The sequence below is a fragment of the Trachinotus anak genome, unplaced genomic scaffold, assembly GCF_046630095.1.
Source record: "Trachinotus anak isolate AG129_WGS33_773 ecotype Australia unplaced genomic scaffold, CSIRO_AGI_Tana_v1 ptg000012l, whole genome shotgun sequence".
Classification (NCBI taxonomy): Eukaryota; Metazoa; Chordata; class Actinopteri; order Carangiformes; family Carangidae; genus Trachinotus; species Trachinotus anak.
The window spans coordinates 22,787,880-22,801,535 of record NW_027273863.1 but is presented as its reverse complement, the minus strand read 5'-3'; the positions used below and the strand labels follow the sequence as shown (position 1 = coordinate 22,801,535).

General features: G+C 42.1%; 2 protein-coding genes across 2 annotated transcripts; one reads left to right on the top strand and one right to left on the bottom strand.

The window, feature by feature from the left end:
- Positions 1-1,116: 1,116 nt before the first annotated feature.
- dnajb4 (DnaJ heat shock protein family (Hsp40) member B4) lies at positions 1,117-5,137 on the bottom strand. Its single transcript, XM_071492227.1, has 3 exons — positions 4,633-5,137; positions 3,108-3,688; positions 1,117-2,182 (listed from the first exon to the last, which is right to left on the bottom strand). Exons 1-3 carry the CDS (start codon positions 4,841-4,843, stop codon positions 1,952-1,954), a joined length of 1,023 nt encoding a protein of 340 aa, XP_071348328.1. The 5' UTR covers positions 4,844-5,137; the 3' UTR covers positions 1,117-1,951.
- A 2,118-nt stretch (positions 5,138-7,255) lies between these two features.
- slc25a24l (solute carrier family 25 member 24, like) lies at positions 7,256-13,538 on the top strand. Its single transcript, XM_071492734.1, has 10 exons — positions 7,256-7,633; positions 7,765-7,891; positions 8,298-8,385; positions 9,191-9,302; positions 9,432-9,590; positions 10,778-10,915; positions 11,001-11,111; positions 11,887-12,054; positions 12,131-12,269; positions 12,359-13,538. The coding sequence occupies exons 1-10, from the start codon at positions 7,511-7,513 to the stop codon at positions 12,544-12,546; spliced, it is 1,353 nt and encodes a 450-aa protein (XP_071348835.1). The 5' UTR covers positions 7,256-7,510; the 3' UTR covers positions 12,547-13,538.
- Positions 13,539-13,656: the final 118 nt, after the last annotated feature.

Genomic DNA, 13,656 nt, shown 5'->3' with positions numbered 1-13,656 from the left:
AACAATAGGACCCCACACCCATTGGGAACGAATGGAAGTCCACATGAAAGCGTCGTATAGCATATTAAAAAGAATAATAAAATCATAATATGATTCTCAGAATCCTTCTACATATCAGCAGTCCTCTTTGAAGAACCATTTCATGGTGCTCACTAGTACCTATTTATCTAACGTGAAGAGGGGTTCCTAAATGTGCCATATTGTGTTAGCCACTTTTCACTGACTATAAATAGGCCTATTGGAATGAATACTTTTAATACACTGCATTTAACTGTGGGGTATTCACTGAATGTAAGACAGAGATACAGACTTATTATCCTTTTTCAAAATTATACACTTTTAAAAGAGAAACTATTAAAAAGGCTATACCACATACCACATGTTGAAAATGACAACGGTTGATGTTGTGATTTACTGATAAAAAGATGATCACATTAAGCTGCGATCTTTAGAATTAATGGTCATAATTAGGCCAGCAACCACTGACAGAAACCAAAGATTAACTATGGTTAAAAGTGCATAAATGGTTTTTTGTTTGTTTTTTTTTTCCCCCAGAAAAGACGTAGCATGAGTTTGATCTTCTATAAGTATAATGGATACGATGATTTTCATATAGTGATTCCATCAGGCTGGTAAACTCACACTGAGCAGGAGCAGGTGTGTTTACTCTCCACCCTCCCTGGATAATAGTGACTCATCATTTGCACAAATGTGCGTCTAAGTATTTTAGGGATGACGGCACCACACAAATCGAAAGGAACGATGTTGTCACCAGAGCCGTAGTTAATAACCTGAGTAACGTTTAGATAGATTGGTGGTGGACGGTGACAAAAAGTGTTAAAAATATGATTCTTATCTGTGATAGTAAATTAAAATCCACGTTGTAGCTATTATACAGCTTCACTAGAGGCCACACACTGAGAAACACTGTTTCTAATGCCCTCTGTCTGTCATGGACTCCTTTCTCTGGGCCCCCCCACGCCATGATGAGTGATGTGGCGTCCCCTGGTGGGAAAATGTAAAGGCCATGTGTTGGCAGCTGATATCCAGCAGCTGGGACCAGACAGCTATATTTACACAGTCATGGTTTTGCCATTAGTAACTTTAAGCATTAAATTCAGACAACATATTTTTTAATTTTGATCTTTGAAATTTTACCATATGTTTTACAACAACAAAATATTCACATTTGACTACCAAAATATACTGTATTTCTGAAGAACCACATCATTTCCTGGAGCTGCAGAGAGCCCATTCAGTGTAATATTGCTATGCAGACTGACTATAAATAGGCCTAAGCAGTATTAGTGGTTTTAAAGTGATTATAGGTAATGCACTGTTTATTTCACGGAGGAGGAGTCATCGAGTGCCTCTCCACGACTGAAACGGCTCAAGATCAGTTCATGTGGAAATATTTATTTTAAAATTCAGCTTCAGTATCTTCACATGTAAGTTTCTAAAATGCACACATGACGATCCAGATAATTTCCTCCTGAATAACTTGTACACAAATGTTAAGACAGCCTCCGATCTGACAGCTGAAACGTCAGCGATGAAGCCTGTCAAACCTAAATGAGAGCAGGACACTGTACTGTTTGGCACTGCAGTTTTTCTGGCAACCGTAGACTCATTCACAACCAAACACTTCCAACAAACAAAAAGATAAAGTGATTGTGGGAAAGACCCACATACATAAATTGCGTATTCTCAGATATCAACAACCCAGACAGTCTTTCACCTGTGTCACCTTGGCAGCATGCACGGTATTTATAAAAAAAACACCAGATAGCTCAAAAATAGAAATTGCACATTTGTCAGTCGGGGGTCCATCTGTGAGCTGTCAGAACTGTCCCTGTGTGTTTGTGTGTGTGTGTGTGTGTGTGTGTGTTTGGTAACGAGGGTGAGTGCTGTCATGCGGTTATCTCCCCTCATTCAGTTCGCGTCCTTCGTCCTAAGCAGGTAAATGCCGTTTCAGGACATCCTTGGCGTTGCCGGGCAACGTTTCAGGAAAGTTCACGTCAAACTCCACCACCAGATCCCCTCTCTGCTCGGGGTTTTTGGGGAAAGGGAGACCCTGCCCGGCAACAGTCTTTCTCATGCCGGGCTTGATGACGTCTGTGATCTTCATGTTGCACGTCTTCCCGTCTATCGTCGACACGGTAACCGAGCATCCGCACAACGACTGGAGAGACAGGAATATAAGAATCAGCAGGAGAACAGCGACCCATATTTTATGTTTATTTGTATGAGAATTGATGTGTTTAATTCACATATCAAATAATCAAACTGATATTCAGGCCAATGCAATGTGGACATAATGTGGACAGCAGAAATAAACTGATACACCATAATAATGAGTAATCTGGCCACACTAATGTTAGTAAATCTGTACATGTGGGCTTTCATCCCAGAAAGCAGGATTTTGAGAGCACTACTGTTGGATGGTATTACACAACTGATGCTGGATTCCTGAAGTCGATATCATTATCATTATTAGAGAATTTAGAAAATCTGATAATGGTCATCAATGCCAAAATTTAAACAGCCATTTTTGATAAGGATTCATTTATTCATTTTTTTTTTTATCAAACTCCAGTTACTAAAATCAAAACTAAACTTCCAGCTAGTCGATTTAATTTCATATAACGTGATTTTCCAGCATGATTCACATCATGCAGAGCTGATCTGCAGCATTAAGATATTTAGAGATGGATTTCTGAGTGCTGAGGAGAGTAGGAGGAACCACACAAGTACATCTTGCACCGTGTGTGTGTGTGGGCGGCCGCCGCCTCTCTAACCTCCCTGTGATACAGCACCTATTTGTCAATGCTGATGATCCAGATTACATAAGTGCACATCCAGAGTGTGTGTGTAGTTCGGTACTATGCTCATGCCTCTACTTTCCAGGGAGAACTTTTGAGGCACTCTACCTTGGGTTTTTTTAATTTATTTTTTTATAGTGTCCAGACTTTTCAGAGCTTTAAAGCAGCACCTGATGTAAATGTGAGCTTGTTCTGAATCTCCCCTGTGTATGACTCATCCACCTATCAGACACTATTAATACGACCACACTCAGTCACAGTGTGCCAAAATAGCGAATGCCTCACCTGTCGTAAGCTCACGCGAACAGGATACACAATGTTGGAGCCTTCTCTCCTGAAGTGAGGGTGTGGCTTGTCCTTGATGACGAAAACAATGTCAGCAGGAATGGTGTTTGGCGACTCGTCTCCCTCCCGTGGGAACGTGATCTTGGTTCCCTCTTTCCAGCCCCGCTTGATCTCGATAGTGAGGATCTTATCCTCATTGCGCATGGTCCTGCCATCTGGATTTAGCCTTTTGCGAGAGATTTTCATCCTCTTGGTGCAGCCGTGGAAGACCTCCTCCAGGGAGACCCTCAGTTCATGGATGATAGCCGGGTCCTGTTTCCGGCGCTGCTGCCCTCCCAGGCCGATGTGGCCGTCCCGAGGGAAGCCGTTCAGGTTGAAGCTGGTGAAGGAGCCGAAGGGGTCGTTTCCGTCCACCTCCATGTCCTCGTCCTCTCGCCCGTTGGCTTTACGCCCAAAGAACATCTCGAAGGGGTTTGAACCACCAAAGAAGGTGGCGAAGGTGGCGTGAGGATCCCCATGGAAGGTGTAGGTGAAAGTGCTGCCCTGTCCGTCAGTGGTGGGTCCATTTCCTCCCTTGAGACCTGGTGGACGGCAGAAATGACTCATCAGTCATCCTGGCATTAACACTGAGCAGTGGGATGGCTTTGCGCCACAAGTGATGCCTACTTTGACAACAGGGCTGCACAATCCAACCGGCTGGATAAGTATCAGGTCAAATACTGACCTTAAAATACTTTACAAATGAGACTTAAAGACATTACAATAGGTTCAATCCTCAATGGGTCTGTCCAACTGCAGTGTTTCAGGTCTTTGTATCACCAAAAAAAGCACAAATCTACATGCTCTGTTTGTTACATTTCATCAGAAAGCTTTAGAGAGGCCATCTGAGACACATTCCCAGGTTCATATTTTTAGATTGGGCTTCTTCTTGGACCTTTGTATGCTTTACTTTTAAAATACACTGGGTACACTGGCCCTTTCTGGCAATGTTCCTCGTGTACCTCCTGTCACATCAACAGTAAAATTTAAGTTAATTTCATGTGTCACCTTTCATTTTGAATATTTGGATGTAAACTTGATCCGTGATCTTTTCTTCCCTTCCTCACATCCGGACATGCTTCCCACCCATAACCATCTGGACTGATAATTAAACTCCCATGTTCAGATATCTACACAGTAGGTACCAAATACTGTGCAGACAGTAATACATAATGAAAATACTCTTTGTTTTCTGTTAAAGAATCCATATATTTGAGGAAATCCGTTGTGGAAATGGTGACAAGCCTTTATTTCTTTATGTAACAGGGGCCTATAAGTGCAGAGACGTTAAAATAGGATAATCTTTAAAATAAAATGCACAAAATCTAAGTCTGCTGAACAGCTGTTTGCTTGAATTGAAGCCAGCTGTGCTTTACATCCGACCCTCCAGGTTTATAACGGGTTTATAAACGGGTATTAATGCTGAAATAAGAACCGACGCACAAGGTTAAAGATGCGTTTGAGTGCGATTTAAAGCACACATTACCTTCCTCTCCATACTGGTCATAAATCTCCCTTTTCTTCGGGTCGCTGAGGACTTCATATGCCTCAGCGATTTCCTTGAATTTCTCCTCGGCGGCTGCAGACTTGTTTTTGTCCGGGTGCCATTTCAGCGCTTGTTTTCTGTAAGCTTTCTTTATATCCTCCTCTGTGGCTCCTTTAGAGATACCCAAGGTTTTGTAGTAATCTTTACCCATTTTTCCACGTATCCCAGAAATAAAATAAAATTAGAAAAAAATAAATAAAAAAACGGACTAGCCCTAAGAGAAGAGCTGATTGTGGTGTGGGTCTGGGCGGCGCAGGGCTGTCCTCAGTCTGGACTCAGACACAATGAGCAGCCGCAGGCGGACACACGGTGCGGGATGAAGACCATTTAGAGGCGGTTCGTCAACGCCGTGGACCCTCTGTTATTTATCCGTGACTGGATGACCCTCTTTAAATAACCACGGCTCCCTCCCCTGCATCCACAGCGCCAAAGTCAAGTCAGACGCAATAAAAGATTCTGGATCCGGTGCGTGGACCTGCTCTGTCCGGATGAGCCGGCAGGAGAATAAGAGGGCTCTCGTCTACTCAGGTGGCTGTGTGATATTTATCAGAGTGGACTGCGAAATATGATGGAGTGGCTTGAATCAGGTTGAAATGTTGTTTTAAGATGAGGCTGTAATTTCTCATCATCATCATCATCATCATCATCATCATCACTTATAGGCTACTTAAGGCCCCTACACCACCACCACTGCCTTCAGATTAATAGGAATATACACCATGTAAGCACAAGATCAACTTTCACAATATCAAGGTCTTAAATATCCACAAATCAGGACCCTGTGGAGCCGAAACCTCTAGGTTCTGTTCCACAAGTAAGAAAACTTCATTCAAAGACCCTGACATTTATTCATCTCCACCAATGGAGCAGGGGGGGGGGGGTCGCTGCCTGCGTCCTGTATTTAGGTTGAGACAATAAATTGGCATTTTGGGAAAAGTGCTCATTTGGTTCTTTGTTGAGAGTTACAGTAGAGTACCTCTTGTAGTCTTGCTGTCATAGTGACATCAACCAGAAACTGGAAAAAGAGACTTTAAATGTACTTTTCCAAGTTTTTGATCATTTTTTAGCTCATACTGCCCCGTATACGTTTGCAGAGGACACTCACACTAGCTACTCATTATTTTGCTGATAGATACTTGCTTCCTGAGAGAACCCTTTATTTTTTTCCCTTTATTTCTTTATTTCTTCAATCTACATAATAAGCTATCCAGCTGAAATCACCTTATAAAGCCCAACCTAAGAAAGCAGTTCAAATTGTCAGAGTACTAACCTGAAAATAAAGCCACCAAATAAAATCACAACACAAATAGCCTAATGGCCACAAATAATGGAAATGAGGTTAAACCAAATCTGTGGTAACAAAAAATATCTCTACAGACCCGTTTCCTTTGGGCCTTTTCAAAAAGTTTTTATTAATGTTTTCATGGATTTGACATGTAAGACAAAAACATGATCTTATTTTGAAATATTACATCCGGTTTCGCTCTACACAACCCAGTCTAACTTGACACCCCGCACTGAAATCCAGCGGCTTTTTCTAGAAAGCACACACTGAGGCGCGTCATTCACTAAACCGGGCTCCTTTACACATCACCCAGGTGAGGGGTGAGAAAAGTCCAGCCCATTGTGTTTTATGTAGATTATGAAGATGACAGCATCACACAGCAAACCGGTCCCTGTGACAAAGGCTGCTGTCGCTCACTCTCCAGTTCAGACTCAAGGCAGGGTCACTATGTGGTTTGGTTTGGGCCACTTCAGTGAAACAATTACACATGTGAAGAATCTGAATTTTTTTACATGTAAAAAACTGTGACATATATTATATGTCTCTCTGTGTGTGTGTGTGTGTGTGTGTTTCAGGTACCTGGGGCACTGTTTGTATGTTTTGGCTTCTTCAGCTTGTGTGTGTCTGTGCTATCCAGACCATTCCTATTGTTGGCTCAACACCTCAAACCATAAACATGGAAGATTTAACCTTTTTTTTTTTGACTGAGGAGGAGGAGCAGGAGCAGGATGAGGAGGGTGAGGATGAGGAGGATGAGGATGAGGAGGAGGAGGAGGAGCAGGAGGATGAGGAGGAGGAGGAGGATGAGGAGGAGGAGGAGGAGGAGCAGGATGAGGAGGATGAGGAGGGTGAGGATGAGGATGAGGAGGAGGAGGATGAGGAGGAGGAGGAGCAGGATGAGGAGAATGAGGAGGGTGAGGATGAGGAGGATGAGGAGGAGCAGGATGAGGAGGGTGAGGATGAGGAGGATGAGGATGAGGATGAGGATGAGGAGGAGGAGGAGGAGGAGGAGGATGAGGAGGAGGAGGAGGAGGAGGAGGAGGACGATGAGGAGGAGGAGGAGGAGGATGAGGAGGAGCAGGATGAGGAGGATGAGGAGGGTGAGGAGGAGGAGGAGGAGCAGGATGAGGAGGATGAGGAGGGTGAGGATGAGGAGGAGGATGAGGATGAGGAGGAGGATGAGGAGGAGGATGAGGAGGATGAGGAGGGTGAGGATGAGGAGGAGGAGGAGGATGAGGAGGAGGATGAGGAGGAGGAGGATGGGGCTGCGATCGGCTCTCCTGCAGCCGCAGCGCCACCTGCTGCGCCGCAGGGACGGTGAGGTCTCCTCTTGCAGCCGATGCTCGTCGCCCTCTCTCCGCATTGGCTCTGGGCCCTGCCGTGAGTCAGCGTCGGTACGAAGCTGCAGGTCAATCATTTCTGCTGACTGTCGATGCTTTATTTCTCTGCCCACATCCGCTAAAGCTGGCTGCATTTTTTCATTTTTTTTTTTTAACACCTCGATTTTTTTAGAAAATATTTTCCAAACCGACCATGGATCAGTTTCGTGGTTTGTTTGTCAAATTGGACCAAAACAAAGATGGATTCATATCTGTGGCAGAACTCCACGACGAAATGAGGAAGCATGGGATCCTCTCAGCTGATGGCAAGGTCCAGGTAATATTCTCATTATCTTATATCTCACAACGTGTAGGTACTGTGTGTTTGTGCATGGTCTTAATTTCATCCATTCATTTTAACAATCGTCACCTCAAACCAGCTGATAGAAGATTTTTCTGTCCCCCTAGAATATCATGGACTCTTATGACAAAGACAAAGATGGCCTGTTGGATTATGCAGAGTTCCTCAGCTACATGATGGACAGAGAGCGGACATGGAAAATTTACTTTCATGACCTTGACAAGAACAAGTGTGGTGAGTAGTGAGAGTCTTGGCACTTGAAAAATGTTTATTCCTCAAACATTAGGCTTGTTGAATAGATACTATAAACACAAATATTAATTCATCTGTTTTTGAAGAACTACACCTACAGTTTTGTTCTCCTTTACAGAATATAATGCGTTCTACTACTGTGTGGTTGTACCTGCACATATTCTTTATTTTTTTGGCAATAAACAGTGTTTTCAAGGTCAGACAGGAACAGCTGACATGCAAAAGTTAGATCTGTTTATGGTACACTGTAGACAATACACTGAGCGCTGCTACGGACTGTGACCTTTGCACTCAGAGTGTGCAGTCATCACTTGACAGTTTGCAGACAATGAGTGGAAGAGCAGTCCCAGTATCTGTTTGTAATTGTGTGCATTTCTTCTCTGATCAGGAGTGATTGACCAGGAGGACATCATATGTTTGTTTAAGGAGTTAGGAGTGGTCATTTCAAAGCCGAATGCAAAAAAAATAATACAAATGTAAGATTTTTTTGCCAACTACCTCATGGATCAGTTATTATATTTGAACTAATACTCATTTGCCTGAAAAAATCTAACTATACAGTCATGTTGAGTTCAGATTAAGTTAAAAAAAAACACACTGCTGTGATGCACATTCAACACATTAGTACTTTACAAACAAATGGTTCTGGTATCACTTTACAGTAAGGTATCCCTACTTCGTTGGTAGGATGTTATTGATAGCTGTGTTAATGGTAATACATCTATTCACGGTTGCTGATCAGTTACACATCCTAGTGCAAGCAAAGTTAAATTTGGGTTGCCAGATTGTAAGCCTTTATTTGATTTAGGCATCCCTCTTGGTCTTTAATTAGACTAATGTGGAGGCATCCCTTCTATGGATTCAGCATTTCCCCTTCAACAAGAAGGCAGCACAGCACCCAAGCCATTTATTAATGACATACTAGCTGATTTTATAACTGCGGACATGATGGACATTATAAGTTCAAAACAATTACAGCCTTCTTTATTATGGCGGCAGGAAGATCAGAATAAACGGATCCTTAAATTTGGGCTCACAACCTGGCACCTGAGTTTCTTTTATGTCTGCATTATAATAGATTATTGCTGCTCTGTAACAAATCAATTAGTTATTAATCATGAATGAAGACATTACTGGCAACCTTTACGAGTATGGATTTTTGTAAAGTGATATTAGGATGATTTTTTTAGAGAAAACATGTTTATATATAAAGATTCTTTATGTTATGATGAAAGTAACACACTGAATATTTGCTGTGTTTGTTGTGTTTGCTCATGCCAGGATGGATAAGGACAGTTCAATGACAGTGGACTGGGGTGAATTCCTGCACCATGTCATCCTCAACCCTGTGGACAACATCGGCGAGCTGGTGACCTCGTGGAAACACCAGCTGGTAAGAAGAGGTGGTCCAGCAGTGTCACAGACTATTGCATCCTTGCAACCTAAGCATATGTAATAACACAACGATTAAAAGGTTACTGCAAAGGAGGATGAATGTAGTTCCTTCTTTGTCTGTCTGCAGGTTTTTGATGTGGGGGAGAGCCGCGCGATGCCCCTCGAATTCCCCGAAGAGGCGTCTGGTTTCGGGGCATGGAGGACGTTTGTTCTGGCAGCGGGACTGGCAGACGCTGTGTCCCGGACTGTGACGGCACCCATCGACCGCCTTAAGACCCAGCTTCAGGTCAGCTCTACGAACAGGTGCCACTTCATTAGTGAAATACATCACTTTATCTGATATGATCTGTGAAATACATGCATGGATTCCCCAAGAACATGTTACTCACAACACTTCGATTGGTGATGCTCCTCAGTGGGACAGTCAGTTAGATTAAGCTCATGTGCAAGAAAAAACAAACACATCTAAGAAAACACCTCAGGCATGAAGCTGCCTCAACTGTTATTATCGTGGTGAAGTTTCTTCTGAAGTCAATAAGTTCTCGGTTTTGTTTAAAGCATCACTTTGGTGGGAGAGTTCATTGTGCATAAAGCTTGCAGGTATGATTTCCAGATTTCTAAGTGCAGTACCAGTTACTGTATATTTCATTCATAGTTTTCAGCTGAGGTCTGCTTCCGAACTTCCAAAGCTTTCAACCACATCTCACAGTAAAACTTGTTCTATCTGCTGAGAGATGCTTTAAAGCTCTGAAAAGTAAAACTGGTCCTTTGAGCTTAGATCATTGTGTTACAGTTAGTGTTCCTAAAGATAAGGTGAGATATCAACCGCCAGGGTTAAACTCACATAAAATCATTTATTGTCTTTAGTGGAGCATTTAACATCTGGATTCTGTTCTTACTTTCTCTCAGTAGGTCATTTTACCAACGCAAACAAAAGACTTAAACCTGAAGGGAACTGATTTTTATAATAAAAGACCTGTTGTTACATTTGAGAGGTTGTTTTACTTGACTGTCTCAGGGTGTTATCAGCCAGTCTGCCTTGTTTCACATAATCTGTCTGTCCCTGATAATGGAAGAGCATTCGGTTTACAGCTCATCAGTGACATGTATGAGAAAGAGAATGGGCCAAATCATTTATGGGACTTATCTTTGGGTCATATCTTTAGTGCTGTTTTTGCAGCCGCTTTAGATCAGTGCCCCTCCTTTCTACCTTTAATGCTAAAGGATCATTAACAAAGACAAACACCTAGTGATGTTTCTATGTAGCTGACACTGACCTTTGACCTCCCGGAATGAATAAAGTAAAAAAAAGAGGTTGACAGCAGCACAACATAATTTCTACTGTGTGTCTTTCTACTCGCCTGTTATCTTTGTATCTGTATTCATCCTAAAACCTAAAGCTTCACATTGCACATTTATTGCAGCTGGCTATGAAAGGGATTCAGTTTAAACTATTTCCTTTGTACTCCACAGGTTCAAGGATCCAAGGCCTTCTCCCAAGGCTTCCAGGAGATGAAAGCAGGTGGTCTGCGGTCGATGTGGCAAGGCAACGCTGTCAACGTGCTGAAAGGAACGCCGCAGTCGACGCTACAGTGTCTCATCTACGCCCAGGTGAAGCATATGGCAGCAGACGGACTCTGCAGTATGAATAATTCAGGAGCCAGTTTCCTATTTCTAATCGCCATGCTCTGTCCAGATGAAGGTGTACACTCAGAACAGAACCCAGGAGACTCTGACGGTGAAGCAGCGTTTCGGGTTGGGCTGCGTCTCCGGCGCCGTTGCTCACGCTGCCTTCTACCCTTTAGAGGTATCAGAGATCGGTGGCAGGTCTGAGTGCTCGAACATCTCTGTCCTGTCATATTCAGCCATAACAAGTAGAGATTGTTGCAAATTTTAAATGTCAGTGTGTCATCGTCACATTAATTGTGATGCTTTGGTTTAATTATTGTAAACAAATAAGACCATTGGGGAAATTTTTGGTAGTTACTTCACAACAAGTAACAACCTATTCCAGCATCGTGAGGCAGCTCACAAGCATCCACACAATCTTCATAGATGCTGGCTTTTAATGATCTTTACAGAAAAGATGAAAAATATGTTTGCTCATACATTTACTACTGAAATATTGTCCTGTCTGAATAAATTAATAAAATAAATTAATTTTATCTTCATTCAAGAGGTGAAAAATGTTGGGAGAGAGAGTTAAACCCTCTTCTTCTCCTTTCACAAACTTTTATGAATTTATTTACGATTGTGGCACCTGTTTTCCATGATGTGCCACAAAGCAGTTTTCTGTGCTGTAAACCACATTAAAACTGCCTGTATTGTAAAATTCAGAGCAATTCATTAATATTTTCTCATTGATGACTTTTTTCCTTCGCAGTAATCACAATAACATCTAAAAATCTTAATTATCCCCATGCCATTAGCGGTGTTTTTCAATAATGATACAATATAATGCAACTTTATTTGAACAGCACTAAACTTAAAGTTTTTTTTTTACAAAGAAAAAGACTTTGAGACAGTGAACGTGGAAGTGGAAGTTTATTTTAGTCATCTCTCTCCTCTTATTTGCCCCTCAGGTGTTGAAAGTGAGGCTGAACCTGCAGCAAGTTGGCACATACAACGGCGTGGTGGCCTGTGCCCGATCCATTTACAGACATGAGTCTTTGTCGTCCTTTTACCGAGGATTCAAGCCCAGCATCCTCTGTATGATCCCCTACGCAGGCGTGGAGTGTGCAGTTCATCAGGTGAGACTCAACATCAAAGATTGAAACCGTGTTCGTCTTACGGATGCTAAATGTAACTATTTGCTTCTTATTGCAGTCAATTATGAACTGGGCAAAGAGTGATCCGGCCTACAACAGTGACTCCAAACTGTTTTTCTTCAGTTTTGTGGCCTTTGCCTCTGGACAGATGACCAGTTACCCGCTGGCAGTGATTCGCACCCAGCAGCAGGCTCAGGGTAACACTTCTATTTGGTTTAACACAGTTGAGATGATTTGAAATAATCTGAGATCATGTTTTCCTCATCATTATTCATATGTTTTGCAGCTTTCAGCTCAGATTCACGCCCAGCTTCAGGAGTTTTACAAGGACTGATTGGGATTTATGAAAGACGTGGAATTAAAGGATATTACAACGGCATGGGGGCAAGCTTCGTCAGGGCTGTTCCCTGTGCCTTGATAAACTACACTTTAACTAGGAAGTTTGAAAATCTGTTTTCCTCAATGGAGCCTTGAGATTTAGCAGAGGTTGCTTTCTTTGCATGCTGAACTGTGGCTCTTAAACAACACATTTCAGGGATGTGATCAGGAACACAGAGACAAATGCAAAAACTGTGAATTCTTATTAATGTGAACTGAGTCTCCCTAAAACAACTGGAGTCCTGAAACAATAGCAAGAGTCAAGTCTTCCAGACTTGGACCGTCGTGTGATTCACCCTTTAATACCTCTCTAGCTTTGTCAAAGAGGTAAGTGAACAGTTTACCTCTGATTAAGACGACGAGACGTGGTGAAGTTACAGTAAACCTCACTGAGTGCTCAGACATGGTTGACTTGAAATTTACAATGTGACTAAAGTGTGATAACTGCCTGCTTCAGACTGAGCTGTGTCAATGAGGATATGTGTTGAAGTGTGAGATGTATAATAAAATATCACGTTTCACTTCATTACAGGGGTCAGGCATCTTCTTTTTCATTTATCATCAAACAGTGTTGATGTTTCTTTGTTTTGACTTTGACTCTAATGTCTCTTAGACACAGATGAATATTTCACTGTGAGGTTTTAGAAGATTATTTCCATCATCTTCGTTATACTCTGAGGATAAGATCAGTCATCTAACTCTGGCCCTGCACTGAGAAAGGGTTGCTGTATTACTGAATTTCACAATAACAGAAAAATGAAAGGCTTAACTGAAATCACGCTTTATTGGCCACACCAGACCGGGTCGATATAAAAAAATCACTATATCTTGACTTGTTACATCTGATTTAGATTTTCCAAGGAGGGTGAAGAAGCACATTTAAAGCACATTTTCAGATTTGCAAAATTTTTATTCTAGTTATGAAGACAGCATATGGGTGACCGCACAACTTTTTTCCTCATCCAGCCAACACTAAACCAGGTCTGGATCAAAAACCAGTACACTAGACTTGTTCCACCTGATCTAGATTACCAAGGAGAGTATATAAACTTTTAAATTTCATATTTGCTAAATCTTTATTCTATTTATGAAAACAGAAAAAATCAATTCTTTATCTAGGTCAATGTTGTCCTGACTCGACAGTGGTCAAACCATAGGCTGTATATAAAAAAACAAACAAGTGTCACAGTTATCGCGATGTTATAC